The following is a 21,323-nucleotide window of genomic DNA, read 5'->3' as shown; positions in this document are numbered from 1 at the left end:
TTGTAAAAAGAATTTAAGGTGTGTTAGATGTTCATTTCACTTTAGGCTTTAATTTGTGCATGTTTCAGACAACATACTAAATCATGATTAGCTATGGTTTTGATCACCTTATGAAGTTCAGCACTTTGTTGCTCTATTTAAGAGATTATTTTTCTCTTTGCAGGCATTGGATATACTTGGCTCAACAAAATGGAGAATCAATAAAAGAATTCTTGATGTGGTAGATAGGCTTTGGGCAGGAGGAGGTCGCCTTGCAGACTTGGTTGATCGAGAGGATGTAAGCTTATTTTCATTTCTCAGTATTTACTGTGATTTTAAATGGATTGTGATGTTTTATATCATATAATATTGATGATTTTAGATACTTGAGACAAAACTATAAGAAATGTAGAGATTTGAACTGTTTGTGCATCACCAATCATGCTTGTTGACAAAATGCAAATGACTTGGCAGGTGTCCATCCCTGAGAAACCAGATACAGAAGATGAAGCAGAAATTAAGCGTTGGAAATGGGGTTTAAAGAAGGCAAAGAAGACAAATAGTGAGAGGCACGCTCAGCGTTGTGATGTAGAGTTAAAACTTGCTGTAAGATACTTCACAATACTCTTATATCTATCTTACTAGATTTCTAAATAAATTCTTTGATAATTGTATGTGATTTCAACTCTATTGTTCTTTCCATGGAACAGGTTGCAAGAAAAATGAAGGACGAAGAATTTTTTTACTATCCACATAACTTGGATTTTCGAGGGCGTGCTTACCCAATGCATCCATATTTAAATCATCTAGGTTCAGACATATGTCGAGGAATTCTAGAATTTGCTGAGGGTCGACCGTTAGGAAAGACGGGGCTTTATTGGCTTAAGATACATTTGGCCAACTTATATGGTGGTGGTGTAGACAAATATTCTTTTGAGGGCCGACTAACATTTGTTGAGGACAACATAAACAATATTATTGACTCAGCAGAGATGCCACTTGAAGGGCAACGATGGTGGTTAGAAGCTGAAGATCCGTTTCAGTGTTTGTCGGCTTGTATGGATCTCACAGATGCATTGAAGAGCTCTTCTCCAGAGACTTCCATCTCTCATATGCCTGTTCATCAGGTGAATTTTCTTATATAATTCTGAGTAGTAAGTGTTATCTTATTTGATCTGATTTGATGACTTCATTTCTCTGTTTTCCTATACCATGTCTTCTTGTCTTGCTCATTTGATTAAAGTGTATTGGAAAGAGAGGGGATTTCTTATTTTATATCAGTATACTGCATACTTACATGTTTAAATTTACATGGATTGCTTGTTTCCTTTGTAGGATGGCTCATGCAATGGTTTGCAGCACTATGCAGCCTTGGGAAGAGATACGGTAAGAAAGGACAAATTGATCTTTATTCCCAACTTTTGTTTTTATATCTCTTGCTTGGGTAGGTTAGAATCTTTGGTATGAACAAACAATTTCTACTTACATGCCTAATTAGTAATAGGAGAGCTAGCCAAAGAGGACTCAAAAGAGTTTAGCAAGCTTGCTTATGGCAACATTTGGTTATGGTGGTTCAATGGAGTAGCTTGCAAAAATTCATTCATATAATCCAACAAAAGGGGGACAGATTTATTTGCGAAGATGGACATCTCTAATGTGTATAATTTATGCGAATTTTAATTTAAGTAAAACGTCTATTAGTTAGTAGGGGTGGCCATCAGGACTACAGAAAGTACTCTGATTAGAGTGTGGATTGTGAATATCCAATCTGTCTCAACAAAGAGTTATTTTCAACAGTGTATAAAAATCACATAAAGCAAGTTGCACAAGAAATACAATAAATTAAGAGATAACTTGGATGTGTAAAGATATGTCAAATACAATGTCAACCCATGGCTTTCGTAATATCTTGGAAAATGTTGGTGAAGAGATTTGTGTTAAAAGCTGGTGGACACAGGAATTCCACATTAGCTGACTGTTTTCATAGGTTGTTTACTTGTTTACACGGCTTCCTGTGGCATGAATTGTTTAGCACTTGAAAATAGAAAGTGATGAGTCAGGCACTGGCAATTTGATAGGATCTAATGTTGTGAACTTTTTGCCAAGAACATGAAATCTCCTGTAAATATGGAACGAGACATCTGTTGCCTTCATTGTATAAAAGTACTCAAGGAACAATGTGAATTTCTAAGTAAACAATGATACTATCTGAGAACCATGTAATAAAGAGGGCACATGAAATTGAAATGATGATCAGACATGTGATCCTAGTTAGAATGTTTATAGGTGCAATTCTCTCTTGGAAGATGGCAGTTTATCTTTATACATATTACAAAGTTGATGGGAACAAACTTGAAGTTGCCCCAAGGTATCCTAAAACTAGAGAATAGCCACAAAATATTCTATGGGGTGTAGACGGGTCTGTCATGACGGCATGTAGATGTGGATGCAGAAGTTTTGGTGTTAGGGATCCTATATCTTGATCTGTGTCACATACAAATTGCTTTTGTAGTTCTTCTCATGAATACATCTATTAACATCCATCTTGGTGAGATGGTCTAAGATGATTGATGAGGGTACAAGATTAAAAATGAGTTACAAACTATGAAGCATGTAGATATGCTACCACCCCTGAAGGACTTATCTCCTGTGTTTTCTTGTGCTGGAGATGAGTGAACACCCTGGAGGATGTTGGTGATGCCCTCCATGTCTCAGGGCATCCCATCCAAACAGGAGACATCTTGGAGATGCCCTTCTTAAGAGGAGTCACTCCGGGATGTCTCTTCTTACTCAGGAATATCTGAATGTGCCAACACTGATTTGATGCCATTTTGAGTCAACTGCATGAAATCTAAATCATTCACCATTTGAAGTCTAATCTATGTCCAGAAGTGTGGGCAGCTGCAATAGCTTTAGAGGGTCCTTTTTTGAAGTTATAAGCTTGTAGATTGCTATTTGTCTGCCGGGTTAGAGATTCAAAGCGTAGCAATGAAATTTTGTTTTGCGCAGCCAAAAGATTGAACAAAATTGGGTTTGCAGTTTTAATCTTCAGACCAATAAGTTATTCTTTTACATCCAGGTTCCACTGAAAATATTTTTGTCATTTTGAAATCATTTTCATTTTTGGCAGCAAGCATTTTTCTGTCCTTAGCATTCTTCTCTATGATCACAACTTTGCAAAGTAGAATTTTGAAATGGACGGAGATGACCAGGTTGTTGAATCTGAAATGAGACCACTATAGCTATAGGAAACCCCAAACTCAATGCCTTTCAGTTGTAGAAAACCTTTGCCACAGTTTATGACATGTCTCAACTCTCAAATAACAAGAAAAATAGTGGTGGTTATGAGGAATTAAAATGCAATATTTGTGGCAATCTTTCTAAGGGTATCTGCACTACAGTATATCATCATACTGTTGGCATACTTAATTATTGAATGAGGGCATGCCTCTGCACATTTGAAGAAATAATTGAAATGACTACACTTCACATGGCTGCTACAGGTTTAGCTGCAAACGCAAATTTGGAGAATTAGAATATGAACCTTAAGAAACCTAGGCTTTGGCAGCCCCTCCCCAATGAATTAAAACAATGTTAATTTTACCACCTTGTTAGACTGTTATATAGGTGTGTCTTCTGTTTCAGAGGGAGGTTCTTACATGCATTAACATTAGAGAGAAGTGTATAATATGCAACTTTAGGAGGGAAGCTCGATGTTGTAATCGCTGACATTATGATGGCCAAAGGGATGTCAGAAATGTGAGGCAGATGCATGAAGTGGGAATAATCAGGTTTAGAGAGGGGAGTGTACATCATAATAGAATCTGGGCACAGAGCAAAAGCATTAATACTGAGGATAAATACGGCATCAATAATTGTAACATCATAATATATTTTGGTTATAGAGCAAAATCATTGATACCAAGGATACATATGGCATCAATAAATGCAAGATATACTAGGACAAGGTGATGGTGTGGATGAGGATAGAAGGATGGGTGTCATGAGTTGGAAAACATGTTAACGGTCAATGCTGGAGCGAAAAAAGGATTCAAATTTCATGGTATTGGATGCCCCAAAGAAAATAAAAGATAGCATTATCGAAAAGCGGATACACAAATGCAGATTTACAATGATGTAGGTAAGAGAGAAAGAACTGGCTTGATGTCATTATTCAAAATGTATGAGAGTCATTACATAATTGTAGCCTCAATTAGAGGGAGTCGTTGGTTTCATGGAATATATGTTTTCCCAACACCGAATTGTTAACATGTGACTTAATTAACACCTAATAATCATAACTTAACTTTATAGCATGACATCATAAAATTCCTAAACCCCTAAGCTAAGCTATGTAACAAAAGATGAGTGCTATAAATGATCTACTCTATCACCTTCCCTTACTGGTTGGTGTTCTCTCTCAAGCTCTACCCTCGGAGGAAAAGTCCTAACCTCAAAAGGAGAGCTTAGAGGAACAATGGGGAAGCTATCCACCATCAACTCGGTAGCCTTACCCCATGCTTCAGCCTAAGGAAAGTGTTGATTTGGGGTAGCATCGGATGTGCTTTAGCCACGAAAATTGGCGGAGAGGCTAAGGCACATGAGATCTCCAATACCCAGAAAGGGTTTGGGCAGATTCTAAACAGTTTGGGAGATATTAAAATAATTAATATTTTTAATGGAGTCCCTAAGTCTAAAATTAGGGAAAATAAAATATTAATGTGAATTAACATAAAACTGTGTTAGAATGGTTTAAAAGACATGGATCAAGCTAGATCTAATCTTAGCCGTTGATTAGGGGCTTAATCTCGGCCTTTGATTTGTCAACGAGAAAAGTATAAGAGGAGGCTTGAGGGTCACTTGGAGAACATACCAAGAAATCAAGATTTCGACTTTCTGGGGTTGGGTTTGCTGAGAAAGTTGAGAGAGTGATCAGAGTTGTAGCTGAGGGGCAGTGAATACAGAAGCAGAGAGGTAGAGATAACACCGGGAGGATCAGCGCAGTAGTCGGAGAGAGAGATGCAGAAGCAACCCAAGGTTCACGCAGAGCCAGCCAGAGCTCACATAGAGGTAGTTAAGACTTGCGCAGTGCTTCAAAGGGACAACATGGGTGATGCAGAGGGCCAGAAGACTGATGCAGTGCCTTCAGAAGCTGACGCAGGCCAAGCCGGAGTGATGCTGGGCTAACGTTGGGCCAGAGAGAGGCTGACGTAGTCCCTAGAGGCTGACGCTGGGGTTTTGTGGGGCAGATTGGAGCTGTGGAGCTGCCGGAGTGTTTATCCGGGGTTTCAGCCGGAATATCTGCTTCTGAGTAGAGAGGTGCTACTGCCAAGATTTTTCTCTGTTGGGTGAGCCAAATTTGGCACCCAGATTGTATTCTGAAACTGCTTAATAAATCAAACCCTCAGATAGCTGCACCGGTTTTCCCGCATTGGGTTTTTCCGGGGACATTAGTCCAAAAACAACGGTGTCACTTGTGTGCTTGTTTCTGTTTCCTTCAGTTGATGATCTGTAATGTGTTGAGCATGCACTTGTATTTATTTCCAGTATTTACATGGTAAATAACTTGTTAATTAACATAACAAGTAGGTAGGAATAAATCAGAAAGTACATGAAGGGTTTCTAATGGGTTAGACTTAGAAATTCCAACATGGTATCAGAGGGTGGTTGCAGATCACAGGATAACGGAGGACATCAGCCGCGTAGAGCAACAACAATAGAAAACAGCTGTCCCAAGTGACATAAGTTGTTCCTAGCAGAGTAGCAGCAAGGGGTGACAGAGTGCTTGTGTCATCAAGATTGAGCTACGAAGAGGTAGCGCAGAGGTTGAGGGAGGCAAAGGCAGGCTCACGTAGAGGCCAGGAGGGCTGACACAGTTGGCTGAGGATGTTAATTTGGCGGTACCAGGATTGTGCAGAGCCTAGGAGCTCTAACCTTCAGTTTGCTAGGGTTTAGGATGCTGTGGGTAAGTTGCATAGTGGAGCTGGTGGGGTACTATAGTCAGAACAATACCTAACAGGGCAAGACCAAGGAGGAGGGAGTTGCGATCGAGGGTTTCTAGCTAAGAAATCCAGATCAGTGGTGTAGCGGCACTAAGGATCTGAGTGGGGGCATCTCGACATTGGTAGAAGGGTTTCCAGGAGGGAAATCGGGGCTTAGAGGGATTCATACCGAGAACTTCCAGGAGGGAAGTAGAGGGCAGTGAGATGGCGGTGAACGAGGTAAGAGACCAGGACAGACTGGACGGAGCCTCAAACTTCATATACTAGAAGGCGAGAATCCTATCTGTTCTAGACAAGAATCGTGTCAAGCACTTCGCCTTGAGGACGATAGTTATCCCAGTTGATTTGGCTGATAACGACAGGTACGAGGATGTAATGGTGAGGGCTATGAGTATCATCCTTGACGGGGTCAAGGATCATATAGTACCACATATAGCCGAGAAGAACACGACACAGGAGATGTGGGAGGCCTTGACCAAGTTGTATCAACATACTTCCGTGCAGAGGAAGATGCTACTAGAAAATCAACTGCGATCATACCAGATGAAGAAGGGACAACAAGTTGATCCATTCCTTGGTCGATTGAAGGAGATCCCAGATCAACTGACTTCCATAGGGGCAACGCCGGATCTAGAATTGATGGTGAGAAAAACCCTAAATGTAGTCTCAGAAGACTGGGAGGTGTTTGTCTAGAGTATACTGGGCATGGCGACCCTTTCAGATTGGGAGGAAATTTGGGCTTCTCTTCGCGAAGAAGAGATCAGAAGGTTGAGCAAGGCGAGAAGCAACGACAAGGGGATCAAAATCAAGAAGGAGGAGGAGGAAGATGTTGCCCTAACATCTGAGGGAAAGCAGGAGAAACGGAAGAAGAAGGACCTCTCCAAGATCAAATGCTTCCACTGTGGGGAGCTGGGTCATTATGTGACCTAGTGTCCAAGGAAGAAGAGTAAGGGAGAGGACTCCGAGACCAAGGCAGTGCTAGCAAGGGCAGAGAAGGAAGTGGAGACAGACGATGATTGTGCCATGAGTGCTCATGTTCCACTTCAGAAGAAGTGGGGAGACATCGAGCTGTAGTCAGATGGACTACAGGCGATGAGGGGAAGGATCCTCGAGGTACCTGCCTCTTGGATTAGACCTTTCTACGGGATCCCCGAAGAGGAGTAGCAGGACTGGCGGATGTCGATAGAGACGGATGCGGATTGAGCGACAGAGGGAGCTACAGTGCAGGATTCCTAGGACAACGCGAGGCTAGTAGGTTGAAACAGTGCGAGAGGCTCAGGAGTGTTGCACCAGTGCAGGATGGCACAGAGAGGTGTGTAACGGTGCGAGATGCATGGAGTTGTTACAGTAACGCAGAGGTCAGAGAGGGAGCACTTGTCAGTGACAGAGGGAGCTTCAGCATCAGGAGTGTTTCTAGCTTGACGGAGATGTCAGAGTTGGGAGATCAGTTACTTACTTCTCAGTAACTGAGTTGCAGTGCAACAATTAGTGCGAGTGCTATGGGCAGCACGATGCAGCATGATGAGAGGGGTTGCAATGCAGATGCATCAGTGGCAGTGCCAGGGCCATGGGCAGCAGCATAGATGCAGAGGGAGTTGCAGTACAGATGCAACTGTGGCAGTGGCAGGGCCATGGGTAGCAGTATAGGATGCAACAATGCAGAGGATGTTGGGCAGTAGGCCTAGCATCAACACAGGGACTGATGTCGGATGATCAGAGTGATGCTCTGTGAGGAGTATTACTAGAGCACAGTCCTCGCTAAGAGAGAGTGTTGATTTGGGGTAGCATCGATTGTGCTCTAGCCATGAAAATTGGTGGAGAGGCTAAGACACATGAGATCTCCAATACCTAGAGAGGGTTTGGGCAGATTCTAAACAGTTTTGGAGATATTAAAATAATTAATGTTTTTAATGGAGTCCCTAAGTCCAAACTTAGGGAAAATAAAATATTAATGTGAATTAATATAAAACTATGTTAGAATGGTCCAAAAGACATTGATTTGTCAACGAGAAATGTATAACAGGAGGGTCACTTGGAGAACACACCAAGAGATCAAGATTTCGACTTTCTGGGGCTGGGTTTGCTGAGAAAGTTGAGAGAGTGATTAGAGTTGCAGCTGAGGGGCAGTGAATACAGAGGTAGAGAGGTAGAGATAGGACCGGGAGGATCAACGCAGTAGCCGGAGAGAGGGACGTAGAAGCAACCAAAGGTTCACGCAGAGCTAGCCAGGGCTCACGCAGAGGCAGTCAAGAGTTGCGTAGTGACGCAGAGGGCCAGAAGGCTAACGCAGTGCCTCTAGAGGTTGACGTAGGCTAAGCCAGAGTGATGCTGGGCTAACGCTAGGCCAGAGAGAGGCTGATGCAGTCCCTAGAGGCTGACGCTGGGGTTTCGTGGGGCAGATTGGAGTTGTGGAGCTGCCGAAGTGTTTATTTGGGGTTTCAGCTGGAATATCTGCTTCCGAGTAGAGAGGTGCTATTGCCGAGATTTTTCTCTATTGGGTAAGCTGGGTTTGGCACCCAGATTCTGCTTAATAAATCAAACCCGCAAATAGCTGCACTGGTTTTCTCGCATTGGGTTTTTCTAGGGACATTAGTCCAAAAACAACGGTATCACTTGTGTGCTTGTTTGTGTTTCCTTCAGTTGATGATCTGTAATGTGTTGAGCATGCACTTGTATTTATTTCTAGTATTTACATGGTAAATAACTTGTTAATTAACAGAACAAGTAGGTAGGAATAAATAAAAAAGTACATGAAGGGTTTCTAACGGGTTAGACTTAGAAATTCCAACAGAAAGAAGATACTATCCTAGCCTAGGGAGGAATCCCTACATCAACCTAAGCCTATTCATTTTGGGTATATAAGGGAAAGAAATCAACTCAGGTTTGAAGTTCCATGTTTAGACTCCTTGAGGACGATCATCCATTTGTTTGTGGTTGGTTAGTCTACTCAAGGCTGTGAGCAACAACTTGAGATTAAGACGTTTACAATGATTGGAGTAGTGAGGCCTTGATCCTCTTCCCGACCTCCTCTAGATGAAACATCCCTTTTTAGAGCAACCTTTAAGTTCTCATCCTAGACCCTAGGTTGGACATCATAGGAATGGTAAATAGTACAATGCTAGGAGGTACCAAAGTTAGAGACAGACTAGTCCCCCTTGTTCGTCAAACAACTAGTCATTGATTCAAAGTTTCTTCTTTTTTGCCTTGAGTGTTTGGAGTGATTGGGTTGCTCTCATTGGTGCTCCCTATGGGATGTCACTTGGGATTATGTGGCAGGATCCCTTAGTCTTAGCCATTCTCCGAATGACTTGAATCTTGGTTAGAGAGGGTGCTTTGGGCCCTAAATGGTGATTGAGGACTTAGAGGAGGAGTCTTCCCTCCCTTTTATTTTGGCCTTGACCTCCAACTATGATATCTCTTGACTTGTTCCTTTTTAATGGTGTACTCACTCTTGGATTCATTTTTTTCCATGTATCTTTGCTTATCTTGTCTTGGACTAGTTGTTTGACTTTATGGAGCTTGGGTTTTTGCTTTTTGACCTTTTTCATTTACTTCTTATTGCTAGCTTAAATCTAGGAGCTGCTATGGCATTCCCACTTTGTACTACAATAATGGTACATTTTTTTTGCCCCATTGGCCGACTATTGTGGTCATTTATTGAACATAGAGAAGATTATCTTATCTTATTTATCTATTAGCTATGTTTGTTATTTTTTCTACAGTTTAAGTTGTGTCTTTCTGGACATAACTTTGTCAGATCAGAAGGAAAATGGTCAAATTCTAGATCCTACACATGGGTGACTCTCTCACTTTTGTGGGTCTTCATTAACTTTATTCCTTTGGGTCATTGTTAATATGGGATGCAAATGCAAGAGTAAAAATTATAACTTTTACACATACTCTTACACAGAAAAGTTCCACACAGTGAAGAGAAACTTAACACTATTATTCTTTGGATTCTTTGGAAGCAATGTTACTGGATTTACCGGATTAGGCTTTGTACCCACACTTGAATCATCTAGGATTCACAAGTTTGCCAATCCTGATCTGGTTATTCAATTTTTGGCATTTTCTTTTTTTGGATATGTTTCCAAAAATTGTATCCATAGCTGAAGTTGTGGCTGTTGTTCCGATTTTAAGGATCGTTTTCATGGATGGGGGAATCGGTTTTGATTGGAAGATTCTAGATTTTAAGTGTATCCAAAATGCTAAAACTGCACCCAAATTAAAGAATTTTTTGTCAGATATTTAGCTTCAAAGTTCGTTCACATGATAAAATCTTCAGTCCATCTCAAATTTCATTATTTGAGAGGCGCAATAGAAAGGGTTAGACAACAAAGCTTTCTTATTAAGCTTTATAGAAAAATTTAAGGATGGCCAAAGTTTATTGTACAGTGTGACTGATAATGACCTTTACATTAATTCATTGAGAATATTCAGATCAATGTTGATTCAACATTAGTGCATTATAGAACAAGGGTAGTATCACAACTGTTTCACCAAAATTGATAGGAAATAATAAGAAAATATACTAGAATTTATAAAGCATGAGACTAATTTACCAGATCTGTGGGGGTCAGAGGACAGAAACGCGGATCCACAGATCCGAAACAGTTACGGATACAGATCCGGCTGGATCCGTGGGGGTCAGATGACAGAAATGCAGATCCACGGATCTGAAACAGGTACAGATGCGGATCTGGCTGGATCCATGGAGGATCCGCCCAGCCATACGATTCTAGAACATATATGAAATTTCCAAACCGTTTTGAACTGTTTCAGCTAGCCCAGGCTTGGATTTCGTGGTTCTGGAGGCGGATCCGGCAACAATAAATGCATGAAATAGGAATCACACGATATACTTTTTGATTTTCTGCATTTTGGCAGTCTGTTTGGGGAAAATCTCATGGAAAATTTGGGCAGCTTCTAAATACAACTGTTCTTCTGTCCATTATAATAAGAGACATAACAACCACGGAAAATAGCACAGAGACTGAGTGTGGTCAACAAAGACTGTGAAGACTGTGAGTGTGGACGATGAGAGCGAATGTGAGGGCGATGGGACTGGACTGTTGTGTGAGGGAGATGGGACAGTAGCGCTCGAGGGTAAGAGGGAGGGCCACGAGGGTGATGACAGTAGAGCGCTGTGTGTGGGCAACGGGCTTGGAGCGTTGCCTTGTGTAAAGGAGTGGAACAACAACGCGTGAATTTCCATGTACACATTTTAAATTTTATTTTATTTTTTGATATTTTAATGTATCGTGCCCATACTGTATGTTTTAAATTTTTGTGTTCAAAAATAAAACTGTATGTTTTAAATTTTAGACTTTAGTTTGTAATTATTTTAGAATGTAGTTTATAATTATTTGTATATAATATAACTACAATTTAATTCAATATAATTATAATTTAAGTATATATATAATGTGGTATGTTTATTTAATATTTAAGTTGATATATTAAAAATATAAATTATAAACATTGAATAGTTTAAATAACTATTAATAATATAATTTATAGTTTAAAATAATATAAATTAATTTAAATTATAGTTTAAAATATAAATTCATTTACAAAATATAAATATAAATATGTTTAAATTATAAATTCATTCATAAAATATAAATATAAATAAGTTTAAATTATAAATTCATTTATAAAATATAAATATAAATAAGTTTAAATTATAAATTCATTTAGAAATATAAATATAAATAAGTTTAAATTATAAATTCATTCAGAAAATATAAATATAAATAAGTTTGAATTATAATTATTGCATATATTAAAATATTTTACAATATTACAACTATTAAATATAGTTATATTAACATTTTAAATATTAAAATATACTTACAATATTAAAATTTAAATATTACATTTAATAAATATAGTCAAAATAAATATTTAAAATGATTTAATGGTTAACCTATATTTAAATATTTAATAGCTATAATTTAAACTATCATATATTATGCTAAGTAATTATAATTTAAAATAATATAAACTATAACCTATAAAAGCTTTTCTATATTATTTTTAGTGTTTTAAGAATGCTTTTTCATATTCAGTGCTAATGTTTTGATTTTGAACTTCGAATATGTTTTCACAAATTAAAAAAATATTATTAAATATTTTTGTCGTTGCCTTATCCGGATCCTGACTTCTAAAAAATTTGGCAGATCTATTTCCGTATTTGGATCCTTTCCGTATCCTAGTAACATAGGCATGAGATTGGTCATTAGTTGACTAATAGTTGCAGAGCATAGAAAGTTGAGAGGCATACATTTAAAAAATAATCTTAATGTCGTACCTCTTTTAAATTAAAGTGCAAATGGCACTTCTATGTTGTTATTGATTTTGATGGTGTTCAATATAGTCAACTTTAAGTGTAATTTTCATACCATCCATGAGGGAAATAAGGAAGAAATTGTTGTAAGGCAATGGTTAATGAAAATTATCACTAAATTGAGAAAAACATCAAGCCTCATTCCTACCTAACAAAAGTGCCATTAGAAATTGGAAAGCTGGTTGCAAGAGGTTGATTTAGTGGTTAACCCTATGGAACTAGTTTTATTCCATGAAGTAATATAAGACAAATTTCTGAAAAGAAATTAGTTACAAGTAGTACAATAGTGTTGAGAAATCAATGCAAGTAGATTAGGGTTTGATTCCTCTTTCTTGATAATTACTTGTGTGTTATGTTAGCTTCTTTTACTTATTTATTATCTTATCTTTCATCAAGCAATTACCATATTGTGAAACCTTCCCTCCACACCAAGTAAGCCTTCCAGATCTTCGGCCCCTTTGTAGCAACACTTCCACCTTGACAACTTTGACTATGCAACAACTTGCGACATCAGGTAGCAACTGGCAGAAGCAACACTTGGAAGACTTCGATCTCCCAAACTAAGGCACAAAACAGAGAGAGAGAGAGAGTAGCTTCAAAATTTCAATTTTCTTCTTCTCCTTAGACTTGAGCCAACTCGCACTTCCTTTAGCTTCCTTTTACCCACTTCGCACTCCTCCAACTTCCTTAGAGATATCGAACTAGCTTGAGATGAAATGCTCCAAATGAATTCGACTTCCTTCTATTTATAGGCTCCAAGTGAGGTCGAATTGGTGTCCTTAGGCCAACTTGATCTCTTCTAATCTGACTTGATATGGAGGTTACATAAATTATATTTGACTCAATACTAAACCTTTTACATGATTTGAAAGCCCAAGAAGGGTCTCTTTAAATGTACAATGACTCTATAGACTCAATATTAATCGTAGGAGTCCATAATGCGAACTTTGACTAATATAATGATTCCTAAACATGAAACCCATGCTTTAATAAGTCATTGATACAATAATAAAAATTCTTTTCTTTATTCTTTTCACAAGTACATGTCAAATACCTTAATGAAGACCGAACCTAGTTACATTTTCCAACAAATAGTGACGTACTAATCTTGACCAATATGAAGAAAACAAAGAACGAATTTTGGTATGTTGGTCCTCTCACCCATTCAAGCTTTTGTCTCTCTGAAATCAAATGGATTGAACACCACAATGTAGTCATGGATAATCTTGAAATTCATAAATGATTTTTGAGAACCTATCATGTAGTCAACCTACCATAGACACAACTATGCCAACCTATCTCTGTGAATAGAATAATATGAGGAAAACAAAGAACAATCTAGGGAAGCCAATCCTCTCTCCTATTCAATGTTTAGTTTCTCTCAAATCAATTAGAATGAAGACCATGATATAGTCATGGCAAGAATCTTGAACTTCATAAAAGAGTTGCAACAACCCACGATGAGAACCTTCTTATGCCTCATACTATATCATATTCCACATTGTGATTTTATCACATTTATTGGAGTTTGCTGATGGTTCCTAGGGGTTTTTGATGTACTTTTGGAGATACATATTCATTGAGCTTCTTCTTGGAGATGGATTCATACATGTGTAACTTTGATTTAATGTTTATTTTTGATTTTTTAAATTTCTGGTTGGGTTGAAACAGGGCTACCGAAAGAGGGTTGTAGAAAGTCACCTACAACTTGTACTCATGTGATTGGATGGAAGATCTTGAAAGAAACATGACTTGGAAGAGGTAGTTGTATGAAGGATAGCCAAATATGGACTAGAAGGTCACTTCTCGATGAAGAAAAGGATGACATGACTATTGGTTCAACACTATGTTTTGTTGAAAGGAAGTGATGGAGAAGATGGCCGATGCCATATGAAGAAGTAGGTTCCATGATGAAGAAGTTGAAGTTCATGACATGATGCCGAAAGGAGGAGCCTTACAAGCAGTTGATAGTACCATGATCTCCACCAAAGAGCAGATAGTTGCTGTTGGTAACAAGTCCCTAGTTAAGAGGGAGCTTGGGTATATTCCTTTTATAGGAATGAGTAGATCCTCCCTAGTTGAGAGGGAGAGATAGACACATCATTCTTGTCTTCATGCTATGAAGAAAGAATGGAGGATTGGGTAAGCATCTGAATTCCGATACTCTTTGAGGATGAGGTAAGGCATCCAATAGGTAAGAGTAGTTGAAGAGGAAATTCCACGAGGATGTGTAAATCCAAGATTGGAATAGTCCTAGAAGGACATACCTTGTGAACATCCGGATGGGGTATGCGCCTCGAGAGACAATGATGAAGGTATCTATAAATCATTGCTCTCCCCAACATTTTGCTCTAATCTTGTGGAGAGATAGCATTGTTAGTCAAGGCCTTGCTATGTGATAATGTTGGTTGATATGATGAGATGCACTGATATAAGCTGAATAAATAGCTTATGAGATGACTTACCAATCCGACTCTTCTTATGAGAATTCTTCAGTATGAGAATGTCCAAGTACCTTGTAGTTATTATGAATACCTCCCTGGTTAAGAGGGAGTGTTGAAGTATGTAACTAGGTTCGGTCTTCACAAATATGAAATGTACTCCTGATTCTTGTATATTGTAAAAAGAAAGAAAAAATATTATTATTAATATTTATGTAGCATGGGTTTCATGTTCAAATTCAATTTATTTATAGGTCAATAACCCATTGTGTGCTTATAGGATTTGTCATAGAGTCAAGAAATCAATTGATTCATTGTCATATATGAAAGACCCCATTGAGCACTTTGTATCACGTAAAATAAATTTATTTAGAGTGAAAAAAGAGTCATATGTCCTCCTCCAAGTACAAGTCGGCCTACTATAAGACAAGTTGGCCTGGCTGTGAGAAGTCAGCCTCATAAGGGCTATTTGACTACCATGAGAAGCCTATATATAGAAAATGACTCGACATCATCAAGAAGGATCCAACAAGTTCGATCAAGGAAGAGAAGGAGAGCTAAAAGGGAGCGAAGAAGGAGAAACAATGAGACAAAAAGATAAACTGAAATCTGAGTTTTTGGGCCACCTTTTCTCACACGTGCAAGGGAAACCAGGGCACATTTTGTTGCTACATAACAAAAATTCCAACCACCTTAAGTAGCCCAAAGTTGGGGTCAACAAGATTTAGTTTGCAAGCCGATTCATCAAGGAAGGATACGTACCCCAAGCCAAGGAGAAAGAATTCAAATTTCACAATCTTTTCTCACACGTGTGAAACTAGGGTTTCTGCAGTTAGGCCAAAAGTTGGAGGTTCGAAATTTTGGTCGAAGGACAAGTTGTAGCTGCTAGAAGGCAAGTTTGACTTGGGTTGACTTGGTGAATAACAAGTTCATCAAGAAGAGGTTTGACTTGGTCTTGGAGGAATCTTGTTCAAGGGTCTTAGGCCTTGGAACTCGTCATTTGAAGATTCTATAAGAAGAGAAGAGTTCTTGTGGGTTTTCCTCTCAAGAGGAGAGGTTTTAGCCCTGGCTTGTAGCCTACTTTTTGTGTCCTCTTGTGTTATTGATCTTCATTGTTTGGTAGTCAAGACAAGAAGTTAAATGCAAGTATATCAAGATAAGTACAAGAACATCACAAGCATTTATCAAAGTAAGATAAATCACCATAATCTCGCTGCCCTTGATTTCCCAACACTTCTATGGTCTTTTGTTGGACATTAATAAAGTTATCTTATGTCATTGTACTATATAATCTATATTTAGCTTGTTTGATGAAGAGCATGTCAAATCATCAATTGCTAAACATAATACACACACATTGGAAAATATGTGGAGTGTCAAAAGTGTTTTATAGATTCCATGATGAATTCCTTATCACAACTTAATAACATGTCTTAATACTGAATACATACATGTCCTAACTAATGTTGCAGGAACCATCCCCCCTAATTCAAGAGGCAGATTCACGTCTTAAACAGATCCCCTGGCAATTCTCAAGCGAAACTGTGGTTCCACCCTTTTATTGTGGTTATTGGACTTTTGGAATCATGTGGGGCCTGAACTGCGGTTTCGAAATGGTTCTGCAGGCCTGAACCACAATTCTGCCACGGTTTTGAAAACTGCTCACATGGTTTTGCAAGGCTTTTTTTTTGGAATTTTTGAACTATTATATGAGGAAATGCGCTTTTCAGACACTCTCAAGGTGCCCCCTTGGTGCTCCCTAGACGCTTCCTAGATGTTCCCTAATGGTAATGTTAGATTCCTCAAGTAAAAGTGACATTCTCGTTTATCTTTGATTTTCATCCTTTTACTTAAATTTTTAACATTACCATGAAATGGCTTGGGATGTTTGAGAGTGGTTGCTACCTCATCGGACTTTAGATGAAGAAAATATAATCTCATATCCCAATCAAAATTCAGTAGACTTAACAGTTAGGATTTCAGGATTAATGAGATTGTGGGATTTCATTAGATTATATCATGTATGAGGGTGTGTGATTGGTATTTTGATTTAATCAAGAGCACCAAGCCCTATATGTACCCCAATGTTGCTCGTGTTGATTGTTAAACTCCTTTGTCATGGCCTTTGCAAAAATGCACCCTTCACTCAAGTCAAAATCATTTATTAGGCATTTTAAGATTTTTCTACCATATTATAAGGCTTGGATTAGACGGTTTGATCATTGGTCAATGTTGACTAATATCCCTAGTGAATCGAAGTAGTGGCAAAGGCTAGATGATAGGAGAGGAATCTAGATTCTAGATGGTTGATGGTTAAACTCCTCTATTACAACAATAGTAAAAATGTACCTGTCACCCAAACAAAATCTCGATTTGATATGTTAAGCTTTTTCTCTGTTATTTTAATGCTTAGAGGGTGATATTGATGATGAGGATCCCAATTTAGGTAATGATTTTGTTGATATGTAGGCATTTGTTGTAGCATGATTTCTTTTGGACTCTGGAGGCAATCTAGAGAATCTTTCTTGATGTATTTTTGGTTTAGAGATGGATTGGACTCAATGTTTTTTGTTTATATGCACCCTTATTGCTATATATATGAGAAAAATTGCATATTTTTGTATAATGATTTCGATTCATGTGGATGCATATGAATATGTGTCCTTTACCAAAATTTGTATATTTATGTACTTTTTGGTTGATTGTTTTTTTACCCTGTTTTTTTTTTACCGCTTCCAATCCGATTCTTGGTTTTGGGGTCGACCATTTCAATGACTAGTCCGGTTCTGATAACATTAGTCCTAACATTACATAATTCATATTATAACTTGATTTTATATTTTAACTTTATTGGTCAACCCCTAGGGCAAAATAAACATTACAACAACTAACCTCCCCCTCTTTGATTTTTAATTAATTTTGCATAAGTTCCAAAAATGCTCTGAACTTCTTGATTTCTATTTGCTGAGGGAAAAAAGTCAATTCATTTCTTTTTTTCAATACTCGTTCTACGATATAATGATGTTGAACCTTGATGTGCCTTGTCTTTGAAGGAAAAGCTGAATCCTTTGTCCTTTTTATTGCACTTTGTTGTCACAATGCAAAACTGTTGGTTGCATCTGTTGATGATTTAAATCACTTAAAATCTTGCATAGACTGCCTCGCATGTTACTCCAACTGCTACTTATATTCTACTTCTAGTGACAATTATGCGACTGAAATTTGCTTTTTACTTGCACATCAAATCATACCACTGCCAATATGAAAAGGATAACTTGCTGTATAATTTGTCATATTTGTTTGTAATGTTGAAGTGAGATGTGGACCTAAAATATTACGTAACAAAAATAATATACACACACATATATGGAAAACCTCACAGGGTAACCCAAGGGATGCTTCTCCATTATTATGGATGGCATCCCTAATAATCCTGTCGTCACAGACTAGTGCACTTGATCTAGGCAGATTTGAACAAGGTGCTTGCTGGTGCAGAACTAGTTAAATTTTCAACAACATGGGTGACATTGGTTGATCCCTTGGGTGAAATAAGAATAAATATAGGCCAACTTATTATTTTAAAAAAATAGAAAAAAAAAACTATATATAATATAATAACCAGCCTAGATCCATTTTAACCCCGTATCTAAGAAATCTCTAAAAGGAGTTTGCTTGTTGCGGGATTCGAAGCTTATTGGCTCTTGATAGATTTGGGCTTTGCATCATAGTTTTAAAAACGAAAACTAGGTTTCGAACCAACTGCCTATCTAACCAAGATTTCAACCGGAGTCTAATCAAACCGGATTCAGTAAATTGTAATTGAAAAAAATACATAAAATAATTATTTTTTAATGAAAAAACTTATTTTTTAAGATTACAAACCGTGATTTGAATCCATTAGACACAAAATATGGAAAGTATTTTCATCTATATACCATGTAAGGGTGCATATATCAAAATGGCACTGAGTGCAATGCATATCAATGATATCATCAACAAAAAAACATAACCAATGAGGATCTAAATGGCCCTCAGAGTCCAAAAACAAATGCTAAAACTCAAGCTACTTGGTCTTCATAATGTAAATTTATCATTGGTGTATGTATTATATTTATATTTATTATATTTTTGTCAATGCATGTTCTTTATGCTTAGAGAGTAAAAAAGAGTCAAAAATAATTTATTATGAGTTAAAAGAAAATTGATATGAGTCCTGCCCCATTTGGACATTTGTAAGAAAAGGGATTTTGAATTTTATGTTGAGTCATTAGTCCATAAGATGACCCTGTCGACCCTCCTTGGACAAGTCATCCTATCCCTCCAGAGTGACCTGTTCGACCCTCTTGGACAACTATATATAAGAGGTAGTTTGACCTACTTGGAGCACACATTCACAACACAACAAGAAGCACATTTGAACCTAGTGAAGGAGAAGAGAAAGTTGAAAGGAGAGAGAAGATGAAGTCAAAATAAGAAGAATATTCCCTCGTTGACCGAATCCTTGACCACTGTAATTAGCATGTGTCAGAGGTCTATTTTCTGTGGAAGAAGGCCGAAATTTCTGAGGTAACCACAGGCCGAATTTTCATCCCCTTGTTGCAGGTCTGAATTTCAGGACTTTGACAAGATTTGGAGTAGTTTGACCAGTGTTGACTTTGACTAAGGAGGTGACTTGGTATCTTGGTAGTAGTTTGGTCTTGGTCTTGGATATCTCTCATTTTGATTTGATTCTATAAGAGAAAGATTGTTGGGTTTTCCCTTGTGGGTTTTGCGCGTCATGACTACGAGCCTAATTTTGGTGTTTCTTGTCTCTTTATGATCTCTACATTTTCCTGAAAGATTGGACATTTGTATAATTGCTTGATGAAGAAGACATAAGAAGTAATAAAAAGACCTAATATTCACAAGTAATTATCAAGAAGATAAATTAGGTGTTAGACTTCATCACACTTGATTTCTCAACATGGTATCAAAGTTAAGGTGAAGGAAGGAAGCTTGAAGATCACAATTTGTTGAAGACACCCTTTTAGCAATTCTCTCTCACTACTAAGGAAGGAAGCTTGAAGATCATTCTCTTGAAGACATCATTATAACAAGTCTTTCTCAAAGACATCCTTGAAGATGGTCTTGTAGCAACCTTCTCTCTCACTTTCAAGTAAGTACTCTTCTATTCTATATGTCTAATACTCCCAATCAAATGGCATCTATCTGCAAGCTTGAGGGAGCATCCAACTTCAAAGCTTGGAAGAAGAGGATTGATTTAGATCTCAAAGAAAATGAAGTCATGCAATTCGTTGAAGGCAATGTTCCAATACTAGATAAAAGCAATGCCCAAGAAGTGGCCAAATACAATAAAGAAGAAATTAGAGCTCAAAGGATTCTCTTTGAGTCCATGAAAGATCATCTCATTTCTTAGTTAGAAAGGTTACTCTTGATTTTGGAAGGACACGAAAAAGAAGTCTCATAATTAAAGAAGACTTCGTACTTTAAAAGTCAAATTGAATGTTTTAAGAAGAACTCATGAGTTAGAAATATTATCTTCAGAGGGAGTTGAAAGCAAAATTTGACATATCTTGGATGGATCTATTATGCAATGATCCATACCGAGTTACAAGGAGCATAGGAATATTAACATGCATATGATAGCTACATATGCATGCATCACATGCACTACAATAGTATGTATACTAACTTATTGTAAAAGAAAATTGCCAAGTAAAGGACGAACAAATTAATTATTGAAAATTCTAAGTGAATAACTAACTCAAACTATATATATGTTGAATACATTCAGTAAGGTACTTAGTGCATGTACCACTATCATAATATATAGAACTATACAACATAAAGGATAAAGGCAATGTGTTATACAAATAGCAAGGGAAGTACAAATAATTATAATATATATTAATTGCTATACAAATTAAAAACAAAAGAATTATAATATATAATAATTATTATACAAAGAAAGTGGTAAATGATAATATACATATACTATACAAGCTAAAAGTATTTATAACTTATGATATACAATAAAAAGACGTTGATGTAAACAAATCGCCAAAATATTAGCAGATATTGAATTATAATAGCTCAAGCTAATGCGTTTAAAAAAATAATCCCTTGAATACGTGTAAATACCTCTACGTACATGGCTGTTGTTGCTAAAGCCTGGTCCACGAATATCAGAGGTAGGGGGGCCAATGACCAATTGAGAGCATCTTAAATGGCCATTGCACAACAATGTCAGAGGAGGGGGGAGAAAAAATGGGGATTCTTGAACAAGGGAGCACGAAAGGAGAATTTTGAAGGTGGAATTGACTGAGAAATTAAGATTTGAGTATTGTTCCTAGGGTTTTGGTCACGGGGGCCATAATTTTTCAATTTCAAAGTCTCCTGGATCTAGGAATTGGATAGGTTGATCTGAGATAGGCATGGTGGATTTAGATGGTTTAGTAGTAGGAGCGGGAGCATCAACAAACTAGAAACGCCTTCAAATGAGCTTTCCAGGTAAGTACTTGTAAATCAATTCTTAAATTTAGAATATATAGT

The 21,323-nt window shown here is 37.6% G+C and overlaps 1 protein-coding gene across 1 annotated transcript in view; it reads left to right on the top strand.

Moving 5' to 3' along the window:
• LOC149223013 (DNA-directed RNA polymerase 1B, mitochondrial-like) overlaps positions 1–21,323 on the top strand; it is a 227,143-nt gene that overhangs the window by 76,021 nt on the left and 129,799 nt on the right. Inside the window, exons 8-11 of the mRNA XM_089385713.1 lie at positions 164–277; positions 454–585; positions 690–1,106; positions 1,315–1,365. Coding sequence (XP_089241839.1) covers positions 164–277; positions 454–585; positions 690–1,106; positions 1,315–1,365 — 714 coding nt within the window. The remainder of the gene's footprint in view (positions 1–163; positions 278–453; positions 586–689; positions 1,107–1,314; positions 1,366–21,323) is intronic.

This window comes from Pinus tabuliformis, chromosome Q (genome assembly GCF_031772625.1).
Source record: "Pinus tabuliformis cultivar Carrire ecotype Pingquan chromosome Q, CPIR1, whole genome shotgun sequence".
Taxonomy (NCBI): Eukaryota; Viridiplantae; Streptophyta; class Pinopsida; order Pinales; family Pinaceae; genus Pinus; species Pinus tabuliformis.
The sequence above is the reverse complement of the archived record's forward strand: the minus strand, read 5'-3'. Positions and strand labels throughout refer to the sequence as shown.